This window comes from Erpetoichthys calabaricus, chromosome 2 (genome assembly GCF_900747795.2).
Source record: "Erpetoichthys calabaricus chromosome 2, fErpCal1.3, whole genome shotgun sequence".
NCBI lineage: Eukaryota > Metazoa > Chordata > Cladistia > Polypteriformes > Polypteridae > Erpetoichthys > Erpetoichthys calabaricus.
In genome coordinates, this window is record NC_041395.2 from 64552914 (window position 1) to 64576211 (window position 23298).

Below are 23298 nucleotides of genomic sequence, written 5' to 3' on the forward strand. Positions count from 1 at the left end.
TCGCTCAGTTTGGATGTTCGGCCAGCTCTAGGACGAGTAGTCCAAACTTCTTCAATTTAAGAATTATGGAGTCCAGTGTGTTCTTACAAGAATTTTTTGTAGCCTGTCCCAGTTCTCTGCCTTGACACAATCCTTCCTCTAAACTCTGTAGGCAGTTTCTTTGACCTCATGGTTTGGTTTTTGCTTTGATACACATTGTCAGGTATGGGACCTTCTATAGAGAGGTGTTTGCTTTTTGCTAATGATGTCCAATCAATAGAACTGACCACAGGTAGACTCCAAACAAAGTGTAGAAACATCTCACTGATGATTAACAGAATGGGATGCAAAGTGTCATAGCAAAGGGTCTGAATATTTGTGTCAATGTGATATTTCAATTTTTCATTTTCAATAATAAGTCCTGTTTTCGCTTTGTCATCCCAGGGTATTGAGAGTTGTTTGATTAGGGAAAAAATGAATGATTTTAGCACAAGGCTGCAACATAACAAAATGTGAAAAATATGAAAGGGGTCTGAATACTTTCTGAAAACACTGTATATCTAGTGAGACTGTGATCATGTAATGGACCGACCCCCGGGTGTCAGCCAGCCCAAACCGTAACATGAACACACAAGCACAGTCCCAGGTTCAAATAAAAGTTGATTTATGAATCAAATCCTCTCCCATATGTCACCACAAGCACAAAACACAAGTTTTCTCTCCCCAATACTTTCTTCCTACCGCATAACCCTCCTCCACTCAAGCATTGCTCCACTACCTCCCAGCAACGACTCGCTTGGATAACGGAGTGCGGCCCCTTTTATTACAGACCCAAGAGTACTTCCGATTGCCCGAAGGAAGCACTTCTGGGTCACATGGAAGTCCATCATAACAGGGAGCTTGTCTCCCTGCAACACCCTCTCATGGCCCCCAGTGACTCCAGCAGGTTTGCTCTGCCGAACTGCATCTCCCGGAATGCCTTGCTGGTTTCCTAGGGGGCACTGACATCTGGAGCTGCTGCCATCTAGTGTGCTGGGGGAATAAAAAGCTTCCATCGATGTCCTTCTTTCCTAGTGAGATGTCTGTCCATCCCTTTTTGGGCCTCATGTCTGGGAAAGGAACCATCCCCTCTCCCGGCCTGGATGTCCGTCCAGCCCATGTGGCATCTACAAAGTCAAGACCTTTTACAAAAGTTAGTTGGAAGAAAACAGATAGTAAATATTAAGTAATAAAAGAACATTAAAGTAATTCTTCTTCTAAATGTGTTATAGAAAAAAAAATATCAAAAAGTATTTTTAGTAAAGTCGTGTCTGGTGGAGAAATGCCACATGATCTCCGTTTGAACTCACTATAAACTGGTGAAACACTGCACCTGTGCTGAAATAAAAAGAAAATGACAGCTGATTTTTATTTCCTATTTACTGAAGGAAAAACAAATCACTGTACAGTCGAGCAATAAATCAATAAAATGGCTTTCTATTGTTGTCAGAAGATGGCTGCCTTTCACGAACCGTCGTCATGCACATCTGGTCTTTATGAAGCGTCACTATGGAAAGTATTGTGTGGAATTCCATCTACTGCATTAAGTGAATCCTGCTGTCAGCCCATCACACAACGCACTCTGACCGAAATAGAAAGCTGCACCTCATGGGAAGCACGCCACGGCACTTTGATTTATTCCGCGGTTATCAGTTAGATACTGGCAGCTGCTCAGGGTGGTGAGAAATTAAACCCGTGGAGCACAGATTTCAGGGGTTTCAAATTCTGAAAGCGAAATTCTCTTCCAAACTATAAAGTATCAGTTATTATGTACAAGATGGAGAGGAGTATACCCAATGCTGAAAAATGGAAATGAGTAACCAGCAAGGACATGACATGAGAAGTGAGAAGACAGGCAGTGGATTAGAATATTGAGAACATTAACTAGAAAATTGATCATTTACAATTACAGTATATGTTTTTGTTAGCAGGCACTTTTATCCAAAGTGACTTACAAAAGAGGTGAACATATTCAAGTAAATATCAATCTGGAGGGACCGTTTGGGAACAAATGTTATGGGACAAGGGCACAAAAAATGACTATCACAAGTGAAGAGCTCAGAACAAAATACAAGCGAGTTACAATGCTTAAGTTGCAAAGACCTAACAGCTAAGTTAAAAGAAAACTCTCCAAATATCAAGTCTTCAAACGCTTCTTAAACACTGTGAGGGACGATGGGGAGCATTACCTGGCCAGGACGCCTCCTTAATGGAAGGACGGGGGGGAGATGGCTTATGAAGGGTGCTATCTCCCCAGACTGCTATTTGGCAGCCCCCCGTGGGTTGCAACAGAACCTCAGATTCCCACAGGGGTATATGGGAATTAGTACTGTAGGAACTGCTGAGCCCTTTCACATGGGGCTCCCACCTTACTGTGAAGTGCTCCTAGGCCACAATTATGCAACACCGGAAGTATTCCCAGGATTCTGAATATGAGGAGCCACCTTTCTTCATTCAGGGAGCCAGAATTGGAAGGGTGAGGACGACGCTTGCCTGAGGAGGAATGGAGGTGGAAGGAAAGAGAGAAGAATTACGGCATGCTTCTTTTATTGTGCTGTACTTATTGTACGGTGTTGCTTGTTGGAACGGTTTGGGAAGCGTTTCCCACCTGAAAATAAAATGTGTGTTGTGCTTGAACTTTTGCCTGGTGTCTGTTGTATCGGGTATTGAAGAGCTGGAGCTCCCACTGGTGGTCAGAATTTCTTATGGAGGTGAGAAGCTTGTTCCATCAGCCAGGAACTACACACGAAAAGATTCTGGACTGAGACTTTGTGGCAGTGCTATCGCTGGAGGGACTCTATTTCCCAGCAGCCCCAATGGGGATTGCCCTCACTGGACGTCTGAAATGGGCACAGGGGCTGCTAGGGACAAGAAGGGCCAGTGGGAAACTTGAAAAGGGACCAGCGAAGCAGCAAGAAGGAGATCTGTGTTCTGTGTAGCCCATGTGTCCTGTCCTACGTAACCACTGCAACATCATTTGTTCCCTGGATCGTTTCTCACAAGGATGAATGGACTGGCTCGTCGTGTGAATAGTGGTGGATTAGTCGCTTCCGCAAATCTCACCCCTTGCCGCTTAGGACTACCGGTGGGACTGTTTATTTAATTTATTATGGAAGCTGTTCCTGGGACTGTCATCATCATCTTTACTCCATAACATTTCATCCGTTTCTGCTGCATTTGAACTGTATAAGGACATTGTCGTGAGTGTTTATTGTTGTGGTTGACTGTCGTGTTAAAATTGTATCGCCGAAGGGGAGGGTTGTCTACTTTTTGTTGTTTGTATTTGATTTTCCATTTAATTTATTATTTATTCGTTTGTTTCGTGTCTCTGTGAGTGTGTGTGGGTCGAGTCAAGGCTAGGTGCATTCCTGGTATCTGAGCAGCACCGGACCGCTACAACTCGATACCATGTAGATAATCGGCAGTTCTGAGTGGATGAGAAGGAGCGTAGGACCTCACAAGTGTCTCCATATGTATGGGTGCAGACCCACTGACTACTCTGTAGGCAAGTATCAAAGATCTCAACTTAAAGGATAAGTTTGGTATGTTTCAGGGCCAAGTTATTTCTACACAAACACAGTATATGCATTTGCCACACAAAATTGTGTTCTGAAGTTAAGCTTTTCCTATAAATTTCAAAAAGTACCTTGTCCTCACTGGTGCTTCACAATAGAGGCTTATGGGGCATAAGCTAAAAATCTTACTTGAAAAGTCCAAGACAGTTGTTGAGCATTGATCACGATTACACACACATTGTACAATAAAATAGCCTACACATGTCATTTTTGAACAACAAAATACCAATATTATGAGTTTCAGCCATTTTGCATGAAGACCTGTGTGCAGGCCATCTCAACATTTATCTTCTTGTGCAATAATCTTACACCCCCACCCGCAGGCCTGGTTTCCTTTTGAAAGACCAAATCACAGTAAACTTTTTGTGCCACATGGTTGGTTTTGTTTTGACATACTACCACATCTATGTGAGAACTCAAACAAGCAAATAGAAAACGTAGAGAAACAGTACCAGGAATATGCAATAAAATGATTATCTTCAGATCCCTTTTGCTGTCACAAACATGTGTTGGAAACATGGAGGGCATGTTTTCTTATATTGAAACTTTTGCCACTTCACTTTTAGGGCTTGTTTATACTTTACGCTCAGAACGTGTACACGCCTGCATCACGGCTGCCACGCATTCTCAGCGTTCATTTGATGCGTCCTCTGAGCAGGTCCTCAGAAATTAACGCGACGCGTGCGCGAGTTGCAGTACCAGCAAAAAGTCGGGGGCCGCAGAGTGCTAAAAGTTGAAATGTGACGTCAGAGTCTCTGTTTACTATCTACATATGACAGAAAGCCGCTTTGCGGATCCTATGAGATCGGTGTGTGTGCTTTGATGTTTGATGAATGGTTCGATGTGGTGAACCAAAATGCAGACATACAGATGCATTCGTGGTGCTTTTATATTCAAGCATCGCATATTCCCGATGGTAATGACACGATATGTTTTAAAAGTCTCACATACCGTCTTCTGTGCCGTCTTTTTTTCTAGGGCTTCCATCCGGTCCTGACAACAGCGGATTGCCAGCAATAGATCGCCACACTGAGCACATTAAATGTATGATATTCAACTCTCTGCACATTTAGAATCCTTAGATTTATACTTGATATCACTTTCATGATGAAAAGCATTAAAATATGTATATTACATTTTACAGATAAATCGATAATTTCGTTTAAATAATGAATACTGTTAATAATTACACACATGGGGGTGACACAGTGGCGGAGTGTTAGTGCTGCTGTTTTGCAGGGAGTCACGTCATTGATATTCCCTGCCTGGAGTTTACATGTTTTCCTGCTGGGTTTCCTCAGTGTGCTCCAGTTTCCTTCCAAAGATATGCAGATTTTGGGATTTGGTGCCGCTAAAATGACGCTAGTGTATGTGTGTGCTTGTACTCACCTTGCGATGAACTGAGGCCTCGTCCAGGGATTGTTTCTCACTTGTGCACAATGCTTGCTGGAATGGACACATCTCATGGACACATCTCAGGATTTAATCAAAAAAACATCCTTTTCAGAGATATTGCGGTAAGGTGTCATTGGAATTTAATGGGTGCTCTTGGCAATTCACAACACAGAGAAGCCGAACATGTTCTGACCGTGATAATATCTCGCACTGCCACCTGGCAGATTCCTCCAGATTTGCGTAAAGTACACGCACAAGTATAAACAGTACAATGCTTGCGCAGCAGGAACGTCCACTGCTGTTGTGTCGCGTGAAGTATAAACCCGGCCTTAGGCTTTTATGTTTCAGTGGTGCCCCATTCCCAATTATCCTTTATGGTAAAGATATTTTTGAAAATTTATAGAAAATGCTTAATTTTTCGAACACCCCAGTAAAGCAACAGTCCTGCGTGAGCAATGGAGTGGAGCAGAAGCATCTGAGCACACTGAGAAGTCTCATGGACTTCAAGGAACAGCAGTGGGAGAAGAAAGCAGGTCTTGTGGGATGGTGGTGGGGACATGAGCTGAAAAGGGTCGACCACACTTGGCAGAGTGTATCTCTGTGAGCTTAGCAGACCCTGAGGGTGAGCAGCAGAAATGTGGTAGTGGAAGGAGTACTGTGGCTCATGGTTTTCTTTTTTTAATGAAAGGATCCTGTGATTTTATTCTTGATTTTAAAATGTTTAGGGATCGTATTTATTATTGGATTTTAACCTCCACCTGAACATTGTCTTTAGCAGATTATTTATTTTTTTTATTAATGGAAGACAACACCACACTTTGTTTCAACACTTCATTGTTAAATACATTTGCACAATGCACTTTGCACCATTTCTTCTTGCTTGCTACATGTCCTTCTTGCACCGATTCATGACTATCAATGACCCAGCTTCAAGAGGAGTATGCCAGCTGCGGGCAACCCAGGCATCACAAGGCTCGTCTGCCTGATGACACCTCTTTTACGTGCTACAACAGAATGAAAAAAAATAGCGAGGACTGCGGCTGAACTCGCCATACCTGATAACCCTTTGTACATCTGTGGGTCTGTTAGGCAGCATGCTATTGGCTGTCACAAGAAGGGGCAAATCCCATGGCTAGAAGTTGCAGCTTTAATTTTAGAGTTTGCTAAGTCAAAACTCTGTGTTTAGTTTCAGTGTGAAGACCTTCAGGTTTGGGTATGTAGAAATCTTACTTAGTTTTTATGTTAAAACTTTATTGAGTTAGATTTGGAGAAAGCCCAAGTTTGGAGACTAGATGGCTTGAGGCTTTGTTTAGTTTAGATGTGCAGGCTGGTGGAGTTCAGAGTTTGAGTGATTGATAGTGTAACATTTGTTTAGCTAACAACTAAGCTGTCTCAATATCTCATCCAGATTCTTCTTACATGTTGTTCAGGTTTCTGCTTCTACTACATGTCTCGGTAGTTTGTTCCGTGTTTCCGCAACTCTTTGTGTAGAGAAGGGCTTCCTGACTTCAGTCCTAAATGCACTTTCCCACTGGTGTCCTCAAGGACGTGATTTTAGATGAAAAACCCTAAACCCTTGAAAAGGAAGATAAACAGGACACTGAAGAAATGAAAGCCTGGTGTATGAAAAGGTATCATTACCCACATAAACAGGGTCACTGTTATCATGATGGAGTAAGTGGGACTTTGACGTGCTAATCACAAGTAGGGTATCGTCTTGAATCTGAATTCCAGAACATTAAGTGGTAGGAAACTGGAATAATCACCCATTCTTAGGATATTGTTAAACATTTACATGATGATCAAGAATGGAAATGTCATGCACACTTTACAATTAGTCAGGTAAAGGTCATGAACTTGGATATTGGGTGAGCAGGTTTAGGCTGGTGGAGTTGAGAGTTTGGGAGATTTGAAGGTGTTGTTTAATTTTATGGAGTTTGCGCTGGCATAGACCTTTAGTATGGAGACTGGCTGACTAGTGTACGTGTACACTCTGTAGAACTATAGTTGGACTCATGGAGTTGGATTGTGAGTGTATAAAGACCTTGTGCAGTTAGTGGTTTGGGAGTTAGCAGCTTTGTGCAGACACAAACTTCGGGTTTGGTGATTGATTTGACGGCAGCCTTGTTTAGTGTCAATGGGGTGGCTTTGAGGCTCATGCAGGTCTAGAACATAAGCTTGAGGATTTGCAGAGTTAGTCTGTGCAGACACAGTAGGGATGGATTTGATGCTGGGCCTGTGTAGTTTGGGTATTTGCAGGCCTAAAGGATTTTGTGCTGCTACAGACCTTAAGTTTGGAGGTGAAGGATATTGAAGTTGTGTCTGGTTTACAGCTATAGGCATTGTAGAAGTTGGAAGTGAGGGGGTCTTGTTTAACTTAGGGCCTTTATGTTAGCACAGGCCTTAAATTTACAGATTAGTAGTCCGTTCTTTTTGGTGTGCAGACCTGTATTTGGGTATTGGGTGAGGAGAGTTTAAGAATATGTCGATTTTGAAGGTCTGGAATTTTAACGGGCCTTGTGAAGTCTACGTTTAAACAGGTTGAGGCCCTATTTCAGTGAGATGTACTGGAGCCTGTGTGGAGGTGAGCTTTAAGTTGGGTGTTTGAACAAGCAGCCACCTTGTAACAGTCGTGTGTGCGCAGGTCTGGTAAGACTCTGGTGGTACTGTGTGTTGAACGTTAGGTGTCTTTGTGTGCCTGTGGCATGGAGTTGCCTGCAGTAGTAATCAGACTGAGAATAGCACTGTAATTCAGTACTGCACGTTTGTAGACCACGTGGTCCTACAATATCCTTACTCTTGGGTAGCTATAAGTGCCTGGGCCTTGGAGTAGAAGGGCAGCCTTAAGTGAGTAATACTCTTTATGTGCCACAGCAGGCTACATTTGAAAATGGGTGCGTGGACATCATAAAAGAAATACAAAGAAATCTGCATCACATTAACTAATAAATATTACCTTAATTAAACTAGTAGATATACGAGTATGCATCCAAAGAACATAAGGAGAACATTAAAGCTACACACAGAAGGCACTGCAGTGAGGAATTCAGTCAGCACTGTGAGGCTGCCTTGGGATGTAAAAGCGTAGGTGTTTGTGTAAGCGTATCTTGTGCTGGACTGGCATCCCATCTACGGTGAGTTCCTGTTCCTGTGTCAATTACCTTCAAATCCTGGGGTCTGATTTATAAAACTTGCATATGCTCAAATGTGTATATGGAATGTCCCATACAAACGTCAGGATTTACGGCACCTCTGACCCATTCGTATGTAACAGTTCAGAGGAACTGGGAAATGTGGACACCCTTGATCAAGTAGGGAGCTACACATACAGTGATTCATATTCACTGAGCAGTTATTATAAAATGTGTTAACGTGGCAGACATATTAAACCTTAAAACTGATGAATATGATGTGCTGACTCTTTTTAAGAGGGCCAGTGCTGCGTATTGGCACTGAAGAAGTTTTTTTTTCATCAGTTTACAGTTCAGGTGTCACTTCTAAGGATTAGAAACCAAAGGGCTGTAAAAACACTGGCGTGACTTACTCCCTGTGTGTAGAAAGCTGTAAATCTCTGTAGCCCTAACATGGCTTATTTAGAGATGGTCATATATGAAGAAAACAAACTTTTAGGGACCGGTCAGATTTCTTTTGCCCATGGTGATGACAGGATTACGTGTCGATTTAGACTGTCAAGAGACCTCCTCTAGGAACTCTGCGCTGAGTTGGACTTGGCATTAGCAGGACAGAGTGCCCAAAATCAGGCTACACCTGTTCATATTCAACGGTTGGCTTTCTGGCAATGGGCACCTACCAGAGGGAATTGCTAAAAGGTCAGGAATATCTCAGGCAAGCGTCATGCCTGCTGTGCTGGAAGCCATAAATGACTGATGAGGCACTACATTCAGTTTCTGCAGGCTGATTCCAGGGTTACAGAGGATGCGTTATGAGGAAAGAGGACAAGAGCTGAGCCTTTTCAGTTTAAGCAAAAGAAGATCTAGAGGTGACATGATTGAAGTGTTTAAAAGTATGAAGGGAATCAGTACAGTGGCTCGAGACTGTTATTTTAAAATGAGCTCATCAAGAACACGGGGACACAGTTGGAAACTTGTTAAGGGTAAATTTTGCAGACATTAGGAAGTTCTTCTTTACACAGAAGTGTGTGTGATGTTAGCTGCTGTTGTTTTGTAACCTAGGAAATGGAACTGTAACTCGCTCATATTTTGTTCAGAGCTCTTCACTTGTGCTGATCAATAGGACTGGTGAGCTCTGCTGGGCTGAATGGCCTGTTCTTGTCAACATGTTTGTAATGTTCTATTGTTCAGGCTCAGAAAAATGAATATCTAGTTATGTCAAAGGACAAAAGGGTTAAAAATAAAATTTTATATGAACTTTAAATAGAAAACGCCAATATTCTATAATCAGGGGCAGTAGGTCAAACCCAGCTAGGCTGAGTTCATTTTCTGCTCTAAGTTAACCATACCTAAAAGCCTTCGGGATGATTTTGGGTTGGGGTTGGTGGTGCCTTACTAGAAGGAAAGTCATCTAGACATGTGGAGAACATGCAGACTCCAGATAGACAGTGACGGTGATGACACTTTGGAACTGTGCAGCAGCAGTACAAACCAGCGTACAATTCTGCCATCCCTTAAATATTCCATTCATCCATTTTATGATTTCACTTGCACACATCTGGGTTTGGGTTATCCAAATCTTACCCTAGCAGCAGGGACAATGGACATGCAAACGGAGACGGAGATGGAGTGGAAAAAGGAATGATGGCATCACATTTACGTGAGGCAGTAGTGAACAGCTTAGAGCATTATCAGCAGCACTTTGAGATAAGCCATTACCTTTAACAGCCGCATTTGTCCTTTCCATTTCATTTACTTCACCAGTATTTTTAGAAACAGTTACAGACAGCAGTTTCAGATCATTTTAAAAAATGTGATGTGACGGGACAAAGGAGAAGAAGAAGCATCTATCTATCTATCTATCCTTTATAACACCTTTTAGTTCAAGTATTTATCATATATTGCCTTCCATGTCATTGCGGTGGGTTGGCACCCTGCCCGGGATTGGTTCCTGCCTTGTGCCCTGTGTTGGCTGGGATTGGCTCCAGCAGACCTCCGTGACCCTGCGTTCGGATTCAGCGGGTTGGAAAATGGATGGATGGATGCCTTTCATGTCTACATATTATTTTATAAAACAAGAATGTGTAACATACGAAAAAAAATCATGTAACATAATAATAATAAGAAATGAAACAAGACAAATACTGTATATGAAGAATAATATTTCATAAGCAGACAATGTACAGTAAATGTGCACAAGGCCTACTGAATACACAGCACACAGTGATATTTTGATTGAACTTCATTGCTGCCAACACTCGTTACATTTGTCAAAATGGTTTTCATACATAAACTGTATGGTCTTCTTTATGCTGTTAACATTTCCATTTAACGGTTCAGCGTGTGATCTCTTTGTCCCAGTGGCCTGCAGGAAGGGTCTGGACAGTACCACGGTGGCGGCACACGAGTCTGAGATTTACTGTAAGACCTGCTATGGTAAGAAGTACGGTCCAAAAGGCTATGGCTACGGACAGGGCGCTGGAGTACTCAGCTCGGATACTGGGGAGCACCTGGGCATCGATCCTCAAGGGTAAGCAGACTTAAAAAATTAATATTAAACTTTCAGTTTGTGCTTATTTTAGTTAAGTGCATTTATTTGTGGTAACAATAAATCCCAATAAGTAAATAGACAATTATCATATAATTATGTCATAATGGCATGTTTACGCTGAAGTGCTTAAGGAGTTTAGCTAGTCTATAAATCATTGATAAGTATTTTAGAAACATTTCTACACACTGGAGAAATTCATGATTGCAAGCTAGCAAGTATTATCCCAATATATAAAAACTGGAAGTTAAGAGGAATTTAAGGCCTGATGTGTAAATGAGTGCGGTGGGCTGGCGTCCTGCCCGGGGTTTGTTTCCTGCCTTGCGCCCTGTGTTGGCTGGGATTGGCTCCAGCAGACCCCCGTGACCCTGTAAGTTAGGATATAGCAGGTTGGATAATGGATGGGTGGATGTGTAGATGAGTTTTGCCTTCCTTCTGCCCAACTCTGACTCTCTGAAGGGGGCTGGACAGCTTCCTTTTATATGTTGGATCTGGGAATACCTTTGGTGCCAGAAGCAAAGCCTGATGGAAGCATTTATGGGTTAAGCAGAAGTCCTGAAAAGTTCACTGGCTGTCACTTTCCTTCAGTTGCAAAGCAGTATGTCATTATGCTGAGTAAAAATGGGCCATATTTAACAGAAGTAGGAAAAATGGAAAAGACTATCTGAAGGAAGTCCCACCTGATGACCTCATCCTCACTTCCAGTCCTGGCTCTCCTAACCAAATTTCCTGTCCAGACCATATATAGCATCCATCATGTCTGTTATACAGTTCTGTATTGAGCTTGGTCTGAAAACACATTATTTTTGTACTCTCATTGATAGATTTTCAAGTATAAGGGGGTGGCTACCCAAAACCTAAAAAAAAAAAAAAGAAGTCCCGAAAAGTAAGGATTGTGAATTACTGTAGTACCCCCTGGTGGCAACCCTGGGATAGCAGGGCTGACTCTTGGCACTACAACTCCCATCATGCCTGGCAGGACTCCACATGGCTACCATGGTCCTGGGATACTGCTATCTAGCTGATGGGGGATAAAAATACACAAAATTGGAGCTTTCCCCTACTGCTCCTTCATCTTGTCCTCACATTTGGGTAAGAGTCCCATACTCATCCTGGCCGGGATGTCAGACAATCCTGCCTGGCTCTAATAATACATAAACGATCCGTAGAAGAATACAAAGAAAAAGCTGGCCGAGTTTTTAGATTATACTAAACTAACAAGAAGGTCAGATAATGCAGAATCAGATGAATCCTTAAAATGGGATTTGTGGAACATATAGAATTGGACAAATTTGTTATTGTACTGTAAGAAAACATTAAATAAAACTACAAATAGCTATTAGAAATGTTAGATTTGAATACACAATGGGAGACTGAAAGTTGAAAACACGCCTCATAAGAAGGACCTGGAAGTCATAGTGGACTTGTCACTATCAACATCCACAGTGTACAGAAGCCATTACAAAGGCTAATAGGACGTTATGTTCTATAGCATGATGTGTGGAGTACAAGTCGAGGATGGTTATGTCTAAGTTATAATACACTAGTGAGGCCTCACCTGGAGCACTGTGTACAGTTTTTATTTTATTTTGTTTGATATACTTTGTTAATCACTGAGGTTTTGGTCTCCATATTACAAAAAAAGACATAGCAGCGCTTGAGAAAGTCCAAAGAAGAGTGACTTGGCTGATTCTGGGAATAAGTGGTATGAGCTATGAGGAGAGACTGAAGGGGCTGCAAACACAAATTTAGTGCTGACATGGCTGAAGAGTTTAACATTAGGAATGGAGTTAGTACAGCGAATCCAGGCCGTTACTCTAAAATAAACTATTCAAAAGAAAACAAAGATGGAATATTGTTACACGTAAATTTTTCACAAACATTAGAAGGTTTTCCTTTTCAAAGAGAACCACATGGACATGGAATAAATTACCAAGTAGGGCGGTGGAGGGTAGGACTCCACCATCTACATTTTCATCACAGGAAGGTAAGTGACTGCTCAGTGTCACACATAGATGGCAACTGAACTGAGCGTTTGGTAGTCTGTAGTCCAGGGTCTTCTTCAAATCTGGCTACAACAAAACTATTATAAACAGAAATACCACACGAGCAATGCAGTTAGAAAATATCACTGGAAACTGTTTTTGTGCTTTCATTCTGTTCACTATTAGATTAAAGCCTCAGAAACCCACCAGCAACCCAACATCGGGCAAATTTGCGCAGAAGTTCGGCGGTGCAGAGAGATGTTCTCGGTGCTCCAAATCCGTCTACGCTGCTGAGAGAGTCATTGGAGGTGGGAAGGTTTGTATGAAGTAGCCAGTTACGTGAACCCAACTTGCAGTGGACCTTGGGGTTACACATCTAGCGTGAGAAATTGTTCAAGGAGGTTGTAGAAGTTGCAATTGTAACAGTATTGTTTCCAGCGACCTAAAAACTGTAAGAATTTTGCAGTCCAATTTAACACGTGCTTAAGCAAGTAACCTTCTTAAAATGTGTAATTCAGTAAAAATGAATCCTACGTTGAGTATAAAGCAAAGAACAAATAAAAGATTCTAGCACTGCAATAATTTAAATGCTCGGGATACACAAACAAGAAAATCAACAAGGACTATTGCAAAAAAACAAGGATTGATTGACCCAGGAGTAATATACAGTAATACACAGAACAAAAACTAGAAATCAAAAAAATATATATATTGTTTTGAAAAAAGAGACCTGTAATAGTCTATAGTGCCTATAAAATATATTCACCACTTAAAGTTTTTACATTTTATTGTTATACAACATTGAATCACATTGGATTTAAATTGACTTTTGTGACACCGAGCAACAGAAAAAGACTCTTCAATGTCTCTGTAAAGGGGTCTAAATTACTTACGAGTATAAAACACCAAATAATTGACCCCATAAGTATTCATTTCCTCCGAGTCCGAATTTAGTAGATGACAGCCTTCAGTCTGTGTGCTCAGCTTTGCACATTTGGGTACTGACATTTTTTTTCCATTTTTCGATCACGTGTCATGCTGATCGCGAGTGAAAGGCTTTCCTCAAGTCATAAATTCTGAATTGGATTGAGATCCGGACTCTGAGTCAGCCACTGCAGGACATTAACATTGCTATTTTTAAGCCATGCTTGTTTAGCTTTGACTTTATGCTTATGGTCGTTGCCTTGTTACAAATGAAATCGTCTCCCAAGGTGCGGGTTTCTTGCAGACTGCATCAGGTCTTCCTCCAGGATTTGCCCGCATTTTACTGCATTCATGTTCCCCTCCGACCTCACAAGCCTTGCAGAGAGCCATCTCCACAGCGTGATGTGTCACAGTGAGGATGGTGTGTTTTTGATGATGTGCAGTGTTTGGCTTAACCCAACGTGGAGTCTGTTCTGATGGGGAAAAAGCTCAATTGTGCTGTCAGATGACTTTGTGTGCCTCCTGGCAAACTCTAGTCCGATGATTCTTAACCTGTTTTTGAGTCATGGACCCCTTTAAGAATCTGATGAAAGCTATGGACCCCCTTCCCCAGAAATATTCACATAAACACAACTTTACATACAACAAATATAATGTGCTTTATCGAGATTTGATTGTCTCATACATACATGACATACACAAAGTATTATTAAACTTTAAAGTGAACAATCGAAAAAAACACTTGTTTTTTTATGCAAAAAGTAATGGCCGCTATTTATAATTATGAAATACAATCCTCTTGTGCAAATTAAAACAGATCTACTAATGCTACCACCATTACTACTACTACTATTCCAACTACTCTAAATCAACAGTACTGGGCTGTATAGTGAATATACAGTAAATGTTAATTTTTATCTGACCCTCACAGACCCACTGAAACCCATCCATGGACCCCCTAGGGGTCTACGGACCTCAGGTTAAGAACCCCTGCTCTAGTCGATATGTCACATGTGTTTTTTTTCTCTTTGCCACACTCCCATAAGGCTGCAACTGGTGAAGCACCCAACAGTTGTTTTCTCTCTCTAGTCTTGTCCACTGTAGGTTGGAACTCCTTCTCAGAGGTCTCTTGGTGGTCTTCCTCACTCAGCTTCTTCAGTTTTTGTGGACGGCCTGCTCTATCACATTTATAGCTGTGCCATACTCTTTCCATTTCTCAATGGTTGATTCATCTAAACTCCAAGGGATATTCAGTGGATATTTTTGTCTCCAGTCCATGAGATTCAACTTTTCTTTGTCTCCATTGTGTAGGTTAGGCCATTATGCAGATATAGGGGCATTTATACCGCACTCGACAGACACTTTGGACAGGTGATCGCCATTAACTAATTCTGTGACTTCTAAAACTCATTGGCAGTCCCAGTGAAGGTTTAGGGCTGTCATATTAGGGAGAAGTGAATATTTATGTGATAGATCAAACAAATCATTAATTTAGATGGCTTTTTCGGCTGATCAGTTTCAAATTAAATCCAATGTGATTTAAATGTAATCAATAATATGTGAAACTTCCAAGGTGAATACTTTTTATAACCACTGCATGTTTATTGCTAGGACTGGAACATCAAAAACAAGATGTCTCCTTATCACATGAAATCTATGGTAACACTGGTTTACAAAATATTTATGCTGATAAATAATACTTTAAACACTGAGCATCCAATATAAGCAGATGTCAACAACTGCCATGTTATAAAACATATTACAGGTGGAATCCTATTATAACGAAACTGATGGGACCATAAAAATATTTTGTTATAACAGAAATTTTATCATAACAAATATGGGAAAAATACATATACCATTGTGAGCAGGGTCGCCGGCAATTCACCATCTCTAATGGCAGTGGCACAAGGACAGCTCCATAGCTGCTCTGCTGTGTCTGGTAAACAGTAAACAAAGGGCAAAGTAACTGGTTATCCTGTGCAGAATGAGGGTTACCACGTAACGTGCTTGTCACATGATGTTTAGAACGTTTAACCCCGGGCTTTGACTTGCTCTTCCTCATACTCTCCTGGTCTACCACAGCGATGATTCCAAGCCACTGGTGTTGTTCTGATCTGAAGATGGGAGCTAAAGCAGGATGGTTACCCTTATCGCAGCTCCTATGTTGAATGAAGTCTTGAGACCGAGTGAGACTGACTCACGCAGACACTCACTGGAGCACTGACTCAGAATTTGGCTATGTGTATGATGTCATGCTTACACTCTCGCCAAAACTTTATTTTCACAAAAACATCAGCCCCCGTGTGCACTTTACGAATTCAGTTTTATTCCAATAAAAGGCTCATGGAGATTCAAAACCTATACTGGCAACATCAGCATCATCCTATTTTAACAAAGTGAAGATGGGGGTCCTACTTAACTGTGAACCTGCTTAAAAAGAGACCAGTGCAAGTCACGATACCACAGACCTTTTATTTAACTCTGAGATGAAAACTTCCATAATGTCAGCTGTTAAAAAAACAAACCGATCTGCTTTGCCTCTTCGGGAAGACTGACTCTCATTATATTGTAACCATGCAAAAAAATAAATCCATCTCATGACATATAGGAGCACTAATAAGTAATTTACAAAAGTATATTACAAAAATAAATTACTGAAATTAGGTTGGACCTCCAACAGTAACTATGAGCTGAATGATGCAAAATATAAAAAGATGCAAAATACAAATGACAGCTTAATGTACTGTATATTTCTATTTTACCATATTTCACATCACAATAGCCTCTTTGAGATGGAGTAACAATTTAAATATGAAAAATGAAAAAAAAAATAACCAAAATATAATATATATATATCTCTATATGTCTCTCTCTCTATATATATATATATATGTATATATGCTCCCTTGAACCCTCGGACACCACGCCAGACACGAGATAAAAGTCCAAATAATGGTTTATTATAATAATACAGTGCACAAAGCACCTCCACCTCCACTATACTTCAATAAACAATCAATTCTCAATAACAATAACCAATACAATAATCCTCCACACTCCCAGATGCGTTGCCACCCTTCCACCCAGCTCAGCTCAACGTCTAGGATTTCCCACAGTCTTTTTATAGTCCTTGACCCGGAAGTGTTTCACTCTCTCTGTCCATGTGACTAGGAACTCTTCCGGGTCAGATAAAAATTCTTCTTCTTCATCCCGGAAGAACGTCATTCCTCCTGTCGCTGTGACTAAGACGTACTTCCGGGTTATAGTGCATGTATGAGTCTCTGGGCCTCCCTGCAGCATCCTCTGTTGGCCCCTAACGTATCCAGCAGGGCTGTAAAGGAAAACTCCACTGCCCATGATTCCCTGCTGGTATTTGGGGGCACCTCCATGCTGCAGGGAGAGCTCCACCTGGCGGCCTGGGGGTATTGGCCAGGATGAACGGTCGGCCATATATCACAGTACTCCCCCCCCCCCCCCAAGCGAAGAATCGTGATTTGGAGTGGCCTGCCCCGAGAGGGTGACTTCCTCCAGGAGTTTTCTCCAAGGACAATATCGCCAAATGTGGCCCGGCCTTCGGCATCCATAGCACTGCCTCCGTCCTCCTGCTATTCTCCCTCTGCGGAACTGAAAACATTCAGGAAATGTCAGCTCCACCCCTTTACCCGGATTCCACCGCCGCCCTCGAGGTCTCAGTTCCCTTTTCTATTTTGTCAGGAGACCCCCGTTTTATTTTAGGGATCTCCTGCTTACTCTGGGGCTTTCTCACAGTCTGAGTCTCTCTATTTATTAAAGAGAGCCCCTTTACTGATACCCAAGGTATCCAGCAGGGCTGTAAAGAAAAACTCCACTGTCCATGATTCCCTGCTGGTATTTGGGGTACCTCCATGCTGCAGGGAGAGCTCCACCTGGCGGCCTGGGGGTATTGGCCAGGATGAACGGCCGGCCATATATCACGATATATATATAAAATGTCTATACTAGGGGGCTTTGCCCCCTGCTTGCTTTGCTTGCCATCCCACCTGACCTGCGCTGTCTCACTGCCTTGTCTCTCTTCTCCCCCAGACATCCTCTGCTTCTGTTGGGGGTCCTGCTCCCGAGATGTGCCCCTATGAAGATGAAGATTTTCTATTCTTTTAATTGAGAGACAGAACTGTCCCCTCCGACTACACACAGAGCTCAATTCACTCCTGAAGGAGACTTATGTTTGTTTGAAGTGTTTGAATAATGTTTCTGTCTCTAAAATCTCCTGTGTATCTGTGCAACTCTGTGACCCAAGTGTGACAGTGTATGTGGATTTCACTTTCAGCAAACAACAAATCTTTTAATTCTCGTGGATATGCTTCTTCATTGGGAAGAAACACTACTTTTCCTGATGGGAACATGAATTAGACGATCTACAAGTCTCCGACTTTAAGTTTAAATCCGAACAATATATTCAATCTCTTTTTGCTGTTCCGTTATTTCACAGAGTAATAATTTCCATTTGTTTGCGCTAATGCGATTACTATAAGTTTTTGGAGACTTTCAAATTTTCGTACTTCCGTTATATCTAACCTGCTCTGCATGTGTATTGCGCCAATGTTTTTGAATTCTTTACGACGTTCTACTTTGTCATCTACTCTTTGGGACGTGAAAGTGTCTCTCTGAGAAAGTCTTGTCTTGTCCCAAGATTTTTTTATATAATAGAGAGAATATAGACATATATACTGTGTATACATATATATATACATATATATATATATATATATATATATATAATATATATATATAGAGAGAGAGAGAGAGAGATAGACATATAGAGATATTTATATGTAAAAGACCTTGGCCACAGAGAAGGCATTTGTTGAAACTGACAGGTCAGAAGTTTTCTTTCTTTTTAATTTTCTTCCTTCTTAGTCATTCTGGTGTATGTGTTCAGAATATAGTGTCGAACTATCAATAGAGCTCCTGTAAAATGCCAAATTTCCTGCTGGGGATAAATATAGTTAGTTAGTTAGTTAGAAAGAAAACTTTCTTTCGCAAAATTTTCCACCTTTCCCCAAATAAAGTCCTATCTATCTATCTATCTATCTATCTATCTATCTATCTATCTATCTATCTATCTATCTATGAGGTGGATCATCAATTTTAAAAGCTGACATGATATGAAATGTAAAAACACATACAGATATAAAGTGAGTAAACAATTAAATAAATACATACATACACACACTAAACGAATCTTACTTTTTTAACTATGTAAGAACAGGTTGTTCATGACTCATCTCACAATATGTTACTCTTATTCATCTTTTGTAGCCTTGGCATAAAAGCTGCTTTCGCTGTGCTCTCTGTGGGAAAAGCCTGGAATCTACAACTGTGACAGATAAAGATGGAGAAATCTACTGTAAGGGTGAGTCGAAAATGTTCAACATAGACATTTAAGATCTCATCAGTGATTCTTTTCTTTGTTCCACCAGTTTGGGAGACGTATTCATTTTGAAAATCCCTTCTCAGTTTCAAGTGTGACATTAGCATTCATGCTATCGAGAGGTCTGCCTTTGAGCTTTCTAACCTGCACAATACTTCATTAAGAAAATACACCCTTCAGCTTTTTAAATCTGATTTTAAATCTTGATTATTAGGGTTGGAATTTTACACAAGTAACTACTTGAGGGACAGCCCGAAGTTAAAAGGGGGAAAAGCTGCCACTCAGAATCCTTGGGCTGAATGTTCTCAGTTTACGTATCTTTTTCATCAGTGGCGTTTACAGACTGACTGGTTATGCTAAGTTACCCAGGTGTTAAGTATCTGAGCAGCAATGATTTGCTGGCATACCACCAGTTTGGTTTTGCCTTGTGTTTTACTTCTACTGTGATGGATTCTGAGTCTTTGAACTGCATGAGCACCCCAACCAAACTACCCAAATAATTAGTAAAATGCACTCGGCCTTCCATGCATTCATTCTCGAGACTCTCAAGGCAGGAACCACTCCTGGACAGGATGCCAATACATCCCAGGACAAACTCACACACAATGAGACAATATAAAGTCAGCAATTATCCTAAAGTGCATGTGTTTGAGAAGTGGGGAACAAGCCAGAACACCTCGGGCAAAACCAGGGGGAACATAGAGACCACATAGAGAGTGAGCAGGCCCAGAATTGAACCTTGGAGCTTTGAGGCAGCTCTGCACACCACTGTCTTACCTTGCTGTCCAAAGGGCACATTTATTTAATATTTCAAACCAACAAATATTTTTGTTGAAGAAGGAGTGAATCCTGAAGCACTGTTGATTCCGAGATATAGAGCCATTATACAATTAAAGTGTAGTGTGTGGACACTAGAGGGCATTGTTGCTCCTCAAACCCATCACAACAGACACAGAGCACAGTTTAAAAGCACAAAGATCTCATTTATTTTAGGGAAAGCTCTTCAGCAAGCATTTCCCACCATCAAAGCCACAAGTAAACAACAGGCTCAGCACACAACTATTCTTTTTTCTCTGATTCTTTCTCCTCCACTCCTCCCAGCAAGCTTCATCCACCTTCCACCCGACTCTGGCTCCTTCCTGTGAGGTTGGTCAAGTCCTCTTATACTGGCCAACCCAGAAGTGCTTCTGCTCTTCCACCCACGTGGTCTGCAAGCACTTGTGGGTTCGGCAGAAACCTCATGCCATATGGCTACTCCACTTTCCCAGCACCCCCCGGCGGCACGCACAGTACCCAACATGGCTAAGATATAGAACTCCAAGTCCCATGGTGCCCTGTGGGAATCCGGGGCACCGCTGCAATCCAGGGGAGCGTTCTGGGGGGAGGCAGTGTCCTAAAGAAGCTGCCTTCCTCCATCCTTCCATCTCTTGGGTGTCCAGGACGGGTTGGGCTGCAGGCCGTCTCTTATAAGTGTGAATATTTTCTGTATTAGACAGACACACACAGAAGGTGCTTTATAACAGATGAACAGACAGACATGAAAAGTGCTTTATGATTGATAGATAGATTCACAGCATTTAGACATACCAAGTAAACAATTTCACTGTACTCTGCACACTGGTCAGTAACGACCCTATAAATGTATATACATAAAAATCTATATTACTAAATGACAGTTTAATTTATGCACGGCTGACGCACCAAGGCGCATGCGCACAGCGCCTCGGCGCCCCAGAGTCAAACCCAGCGGCTTCCCAGAGTCAGTAGGGGGCGCCCAAACAATACAACCTGTAAACTAAACTTGCTCTAATCCACTGTGCCAGCAGTCAGTGTGGCATATTTGGATCACATGACGGTAATTCAGTATTAAAAGTAAGTTCAATTATGATTCCTAACAGTAAACGACGTCCACCTAACGACACAGCCACAGAACAACAAAGATGAGACCGCATGGATAAAAACAATACACGGAGGCTCCTACAACGCGCTACAGACACACCAGAAGCAAAGACGTCACGGCTCCACGATGAAAGAGCTCAACTAACGAAAATACAAAATGAGCCCGTATGGATAAACACAACGAACGAACGCACCCACAACGCGCTTCTGACACAGCAGAGGCAAAGGAGGCACGGCTCCAAATGGAAGGAGCTCAGCGATTAGTAATACAAACACGAGCCCGTATGGCTACGACCTGTAAACGAGCCCGTATGGATAAAAACAATGAACGAAGGCGCCCACACAAAGAAACCGCTTTAGTACAAATGGGTTTATTTAATTAAATGAAAACCTTACCATGGCTACGACCTGTGAACTAAACCTGACGTAAAGCGTGCACGCCAGGTTGTACAGCCGCCCGAATGCGACCGCCCACACCACCGCATATACCACGTTTGTTTAGTAATGTAGCCCTCCATGCCCGGATCCGCCACCATGGTCACTTCAGCACGCGAATCCGCCGCCGTCAGCAAACGACTTCTCGCTGACGACACAGCCATAGAAAAACAAAAAAAGAGACTGCATGGATAAAAACAATAAACGAAGGCGCCTACAACGCGCTTCTGAAACACCAGAATCAGATGAGTCACAGCTCCAAAAAGAAACCGCTTTAGTACAAATATGTTTATTTAATTAAATGAACTTTCCCAGGACGCACCCACCCTCCATGATATTTCATCCCTCCACATATCGGAGGGAACAGAAAGTGATTGCCATTCTTGGATTTGCAATTCTTTTGAGAATTGCGGGCTTGCTGGTATCTACATAAAGAATAGTCAGAAGGCTAAAGAATACCAGCTCAATAAGTACACAGATACAGTACATTCATAAGGAATTGAAATGTGCGGATGGAAATGGTAGATACACAGTATGTAGCCTGGACGTGTTTTAAAGTCTAGCAGCACCTTTCCTTGTAATTAATAAATTCCTCTTAGAATTTTTCCCAACTACTCACAATGAAAGGAGCTCTTTAAAGACAATGGTTTGACATTCTGCTCATTTGACCTGCACACTGCTTGACTGTCTCCTGTGCTGTGTGATGTTCACCATACTGATGATGATGAAATATTTGGAATGTCATCATCCTAGCCCATATCCTTGTCATAACAAAATATCACGAAAAACAATGTATTTTTTTTTCCAGTCTGCTACGCAAAGAACTTTGGTCCCAAAGGAATGGGTCTTGGGAATCTTGGAACTGCTGAACAGAAGGATTGAACTCCTCCGTGTGCTGTTGTGCCACAAGTTGTTTTGTACAAATCCAGTCAAATTGTGTATCACTGTAAACCTCTGTATGCAGTAAGAACCATACACATCTATAAACATTCAGTATTTATTAAAGAGATTCAAAAATTCCCATCAGTGAATGAATTGATTCTTGACACAGAACTTCAGTTCTTTTTGACTGTCATTCTGTTAAGCATGAGAAAGACTGAGAATGATTTCCATTTGCAAGTGAGAGTGCGATGGATCAGATTGTGGTCAGACCTGCCAAATGGTGCCACAGGTTTACATTTAAAAGCATCTTTAGCATTTGAATAAAGCAGATCCAGCTTGTTGTGCCCAGAAGTGGAACATGGCACGTACTGATGGAAGTCACATGAGTGAAGTCACCACATATTATGTCTGCAGTGTTGGAATGAATCATCATTAGAGTAACAAAGTGAATAATTTCTGTGGCAAGTCCTCATTTGCAGAGAGATGAATATAAACATTAATGAGAATTATGTAACTCATCTTGCTAGGCAGGTAACAATGAGGAATGCCTACAGCCAGTATGTCAATGTCTAGAATTCACATTTCAATTGTAATATACTTCCTTTTACACAATTCCATACATGCATAGGCCAGAGTGGAACTGGCCATCTTTTTTCTACTCAGTTCCAGGTCTCTGTCTGCTCAGATGAAATCCATCAAGCAGTAAAACAGCACAAGGTGTAAAGGCGATGGGAGGCCACCCATAACCTACCTCGGCAGGGATACTAGGTGGAGATGCACTAAAAAGCATCCCTTTAGTTATTCAAAGTTTGTAAATATAGTGAAAGGACATTGGGGAATGCACAATAAAAGAGTATACCCAAGCCCTGTAGTTGCTGGCAGCGGGAGGCTGCTATTGAGGCCTCTACAGAGTTTTCTAGCCTTTTGTTTAACAAATGGCCAGCAGTTTGGCAGGGATACCTGGGCCCAGCAAAGAGAGCTCTGGGTAGACTACCCCAGGGGTTCTGTAGGGCTAGGCCTGACCTAGAGGTACTTCAGAGGAGCCCAGAACTGACCTCGGACATACAGGGATCGGGTATGAAGGAGGCCAGTG

The 23298-nt window shown here is 41.8% G+C and overlaps 1 protein-coding gene across 2 annotated transcripts in view; it reads left to right on the top strand.

Annotated features, from left to right (window-relative positions):
* csrp3 (cysteine and glycine-rich protein 3 (cardiac LIM protein)) overlaps window positions 1-22342 on the top strand; it is a 39203-nt gene extending 16861 nt beyond the window's left edge. For both annotated transcript variants that reach the window (XM_028793860.2, XM_028793861.2), the window contains 4 exons: window positions 10481-10649; window positions 12839-12968; window positions 18878-18971; window positions 22132-22342. In XM_028793860.2, coding sequence (XP_028649693.1) covers window positions 10481-10649; window positions 12839-12968; window positions 18878-18971; window positions 22132-22205 — 467 coding nt within the window. In that variant the 3' untranslated portion in view covers window positions 22206-22342. The remainder of the gene's footprint in view (window positions 1-10480; window positions 10650-12838; window positions 12969-18877; window positions 18972-22131) is intronic.
* The last annotated feature ends 956 nt before the right edge of the window (window positions 22343-23298 follow it).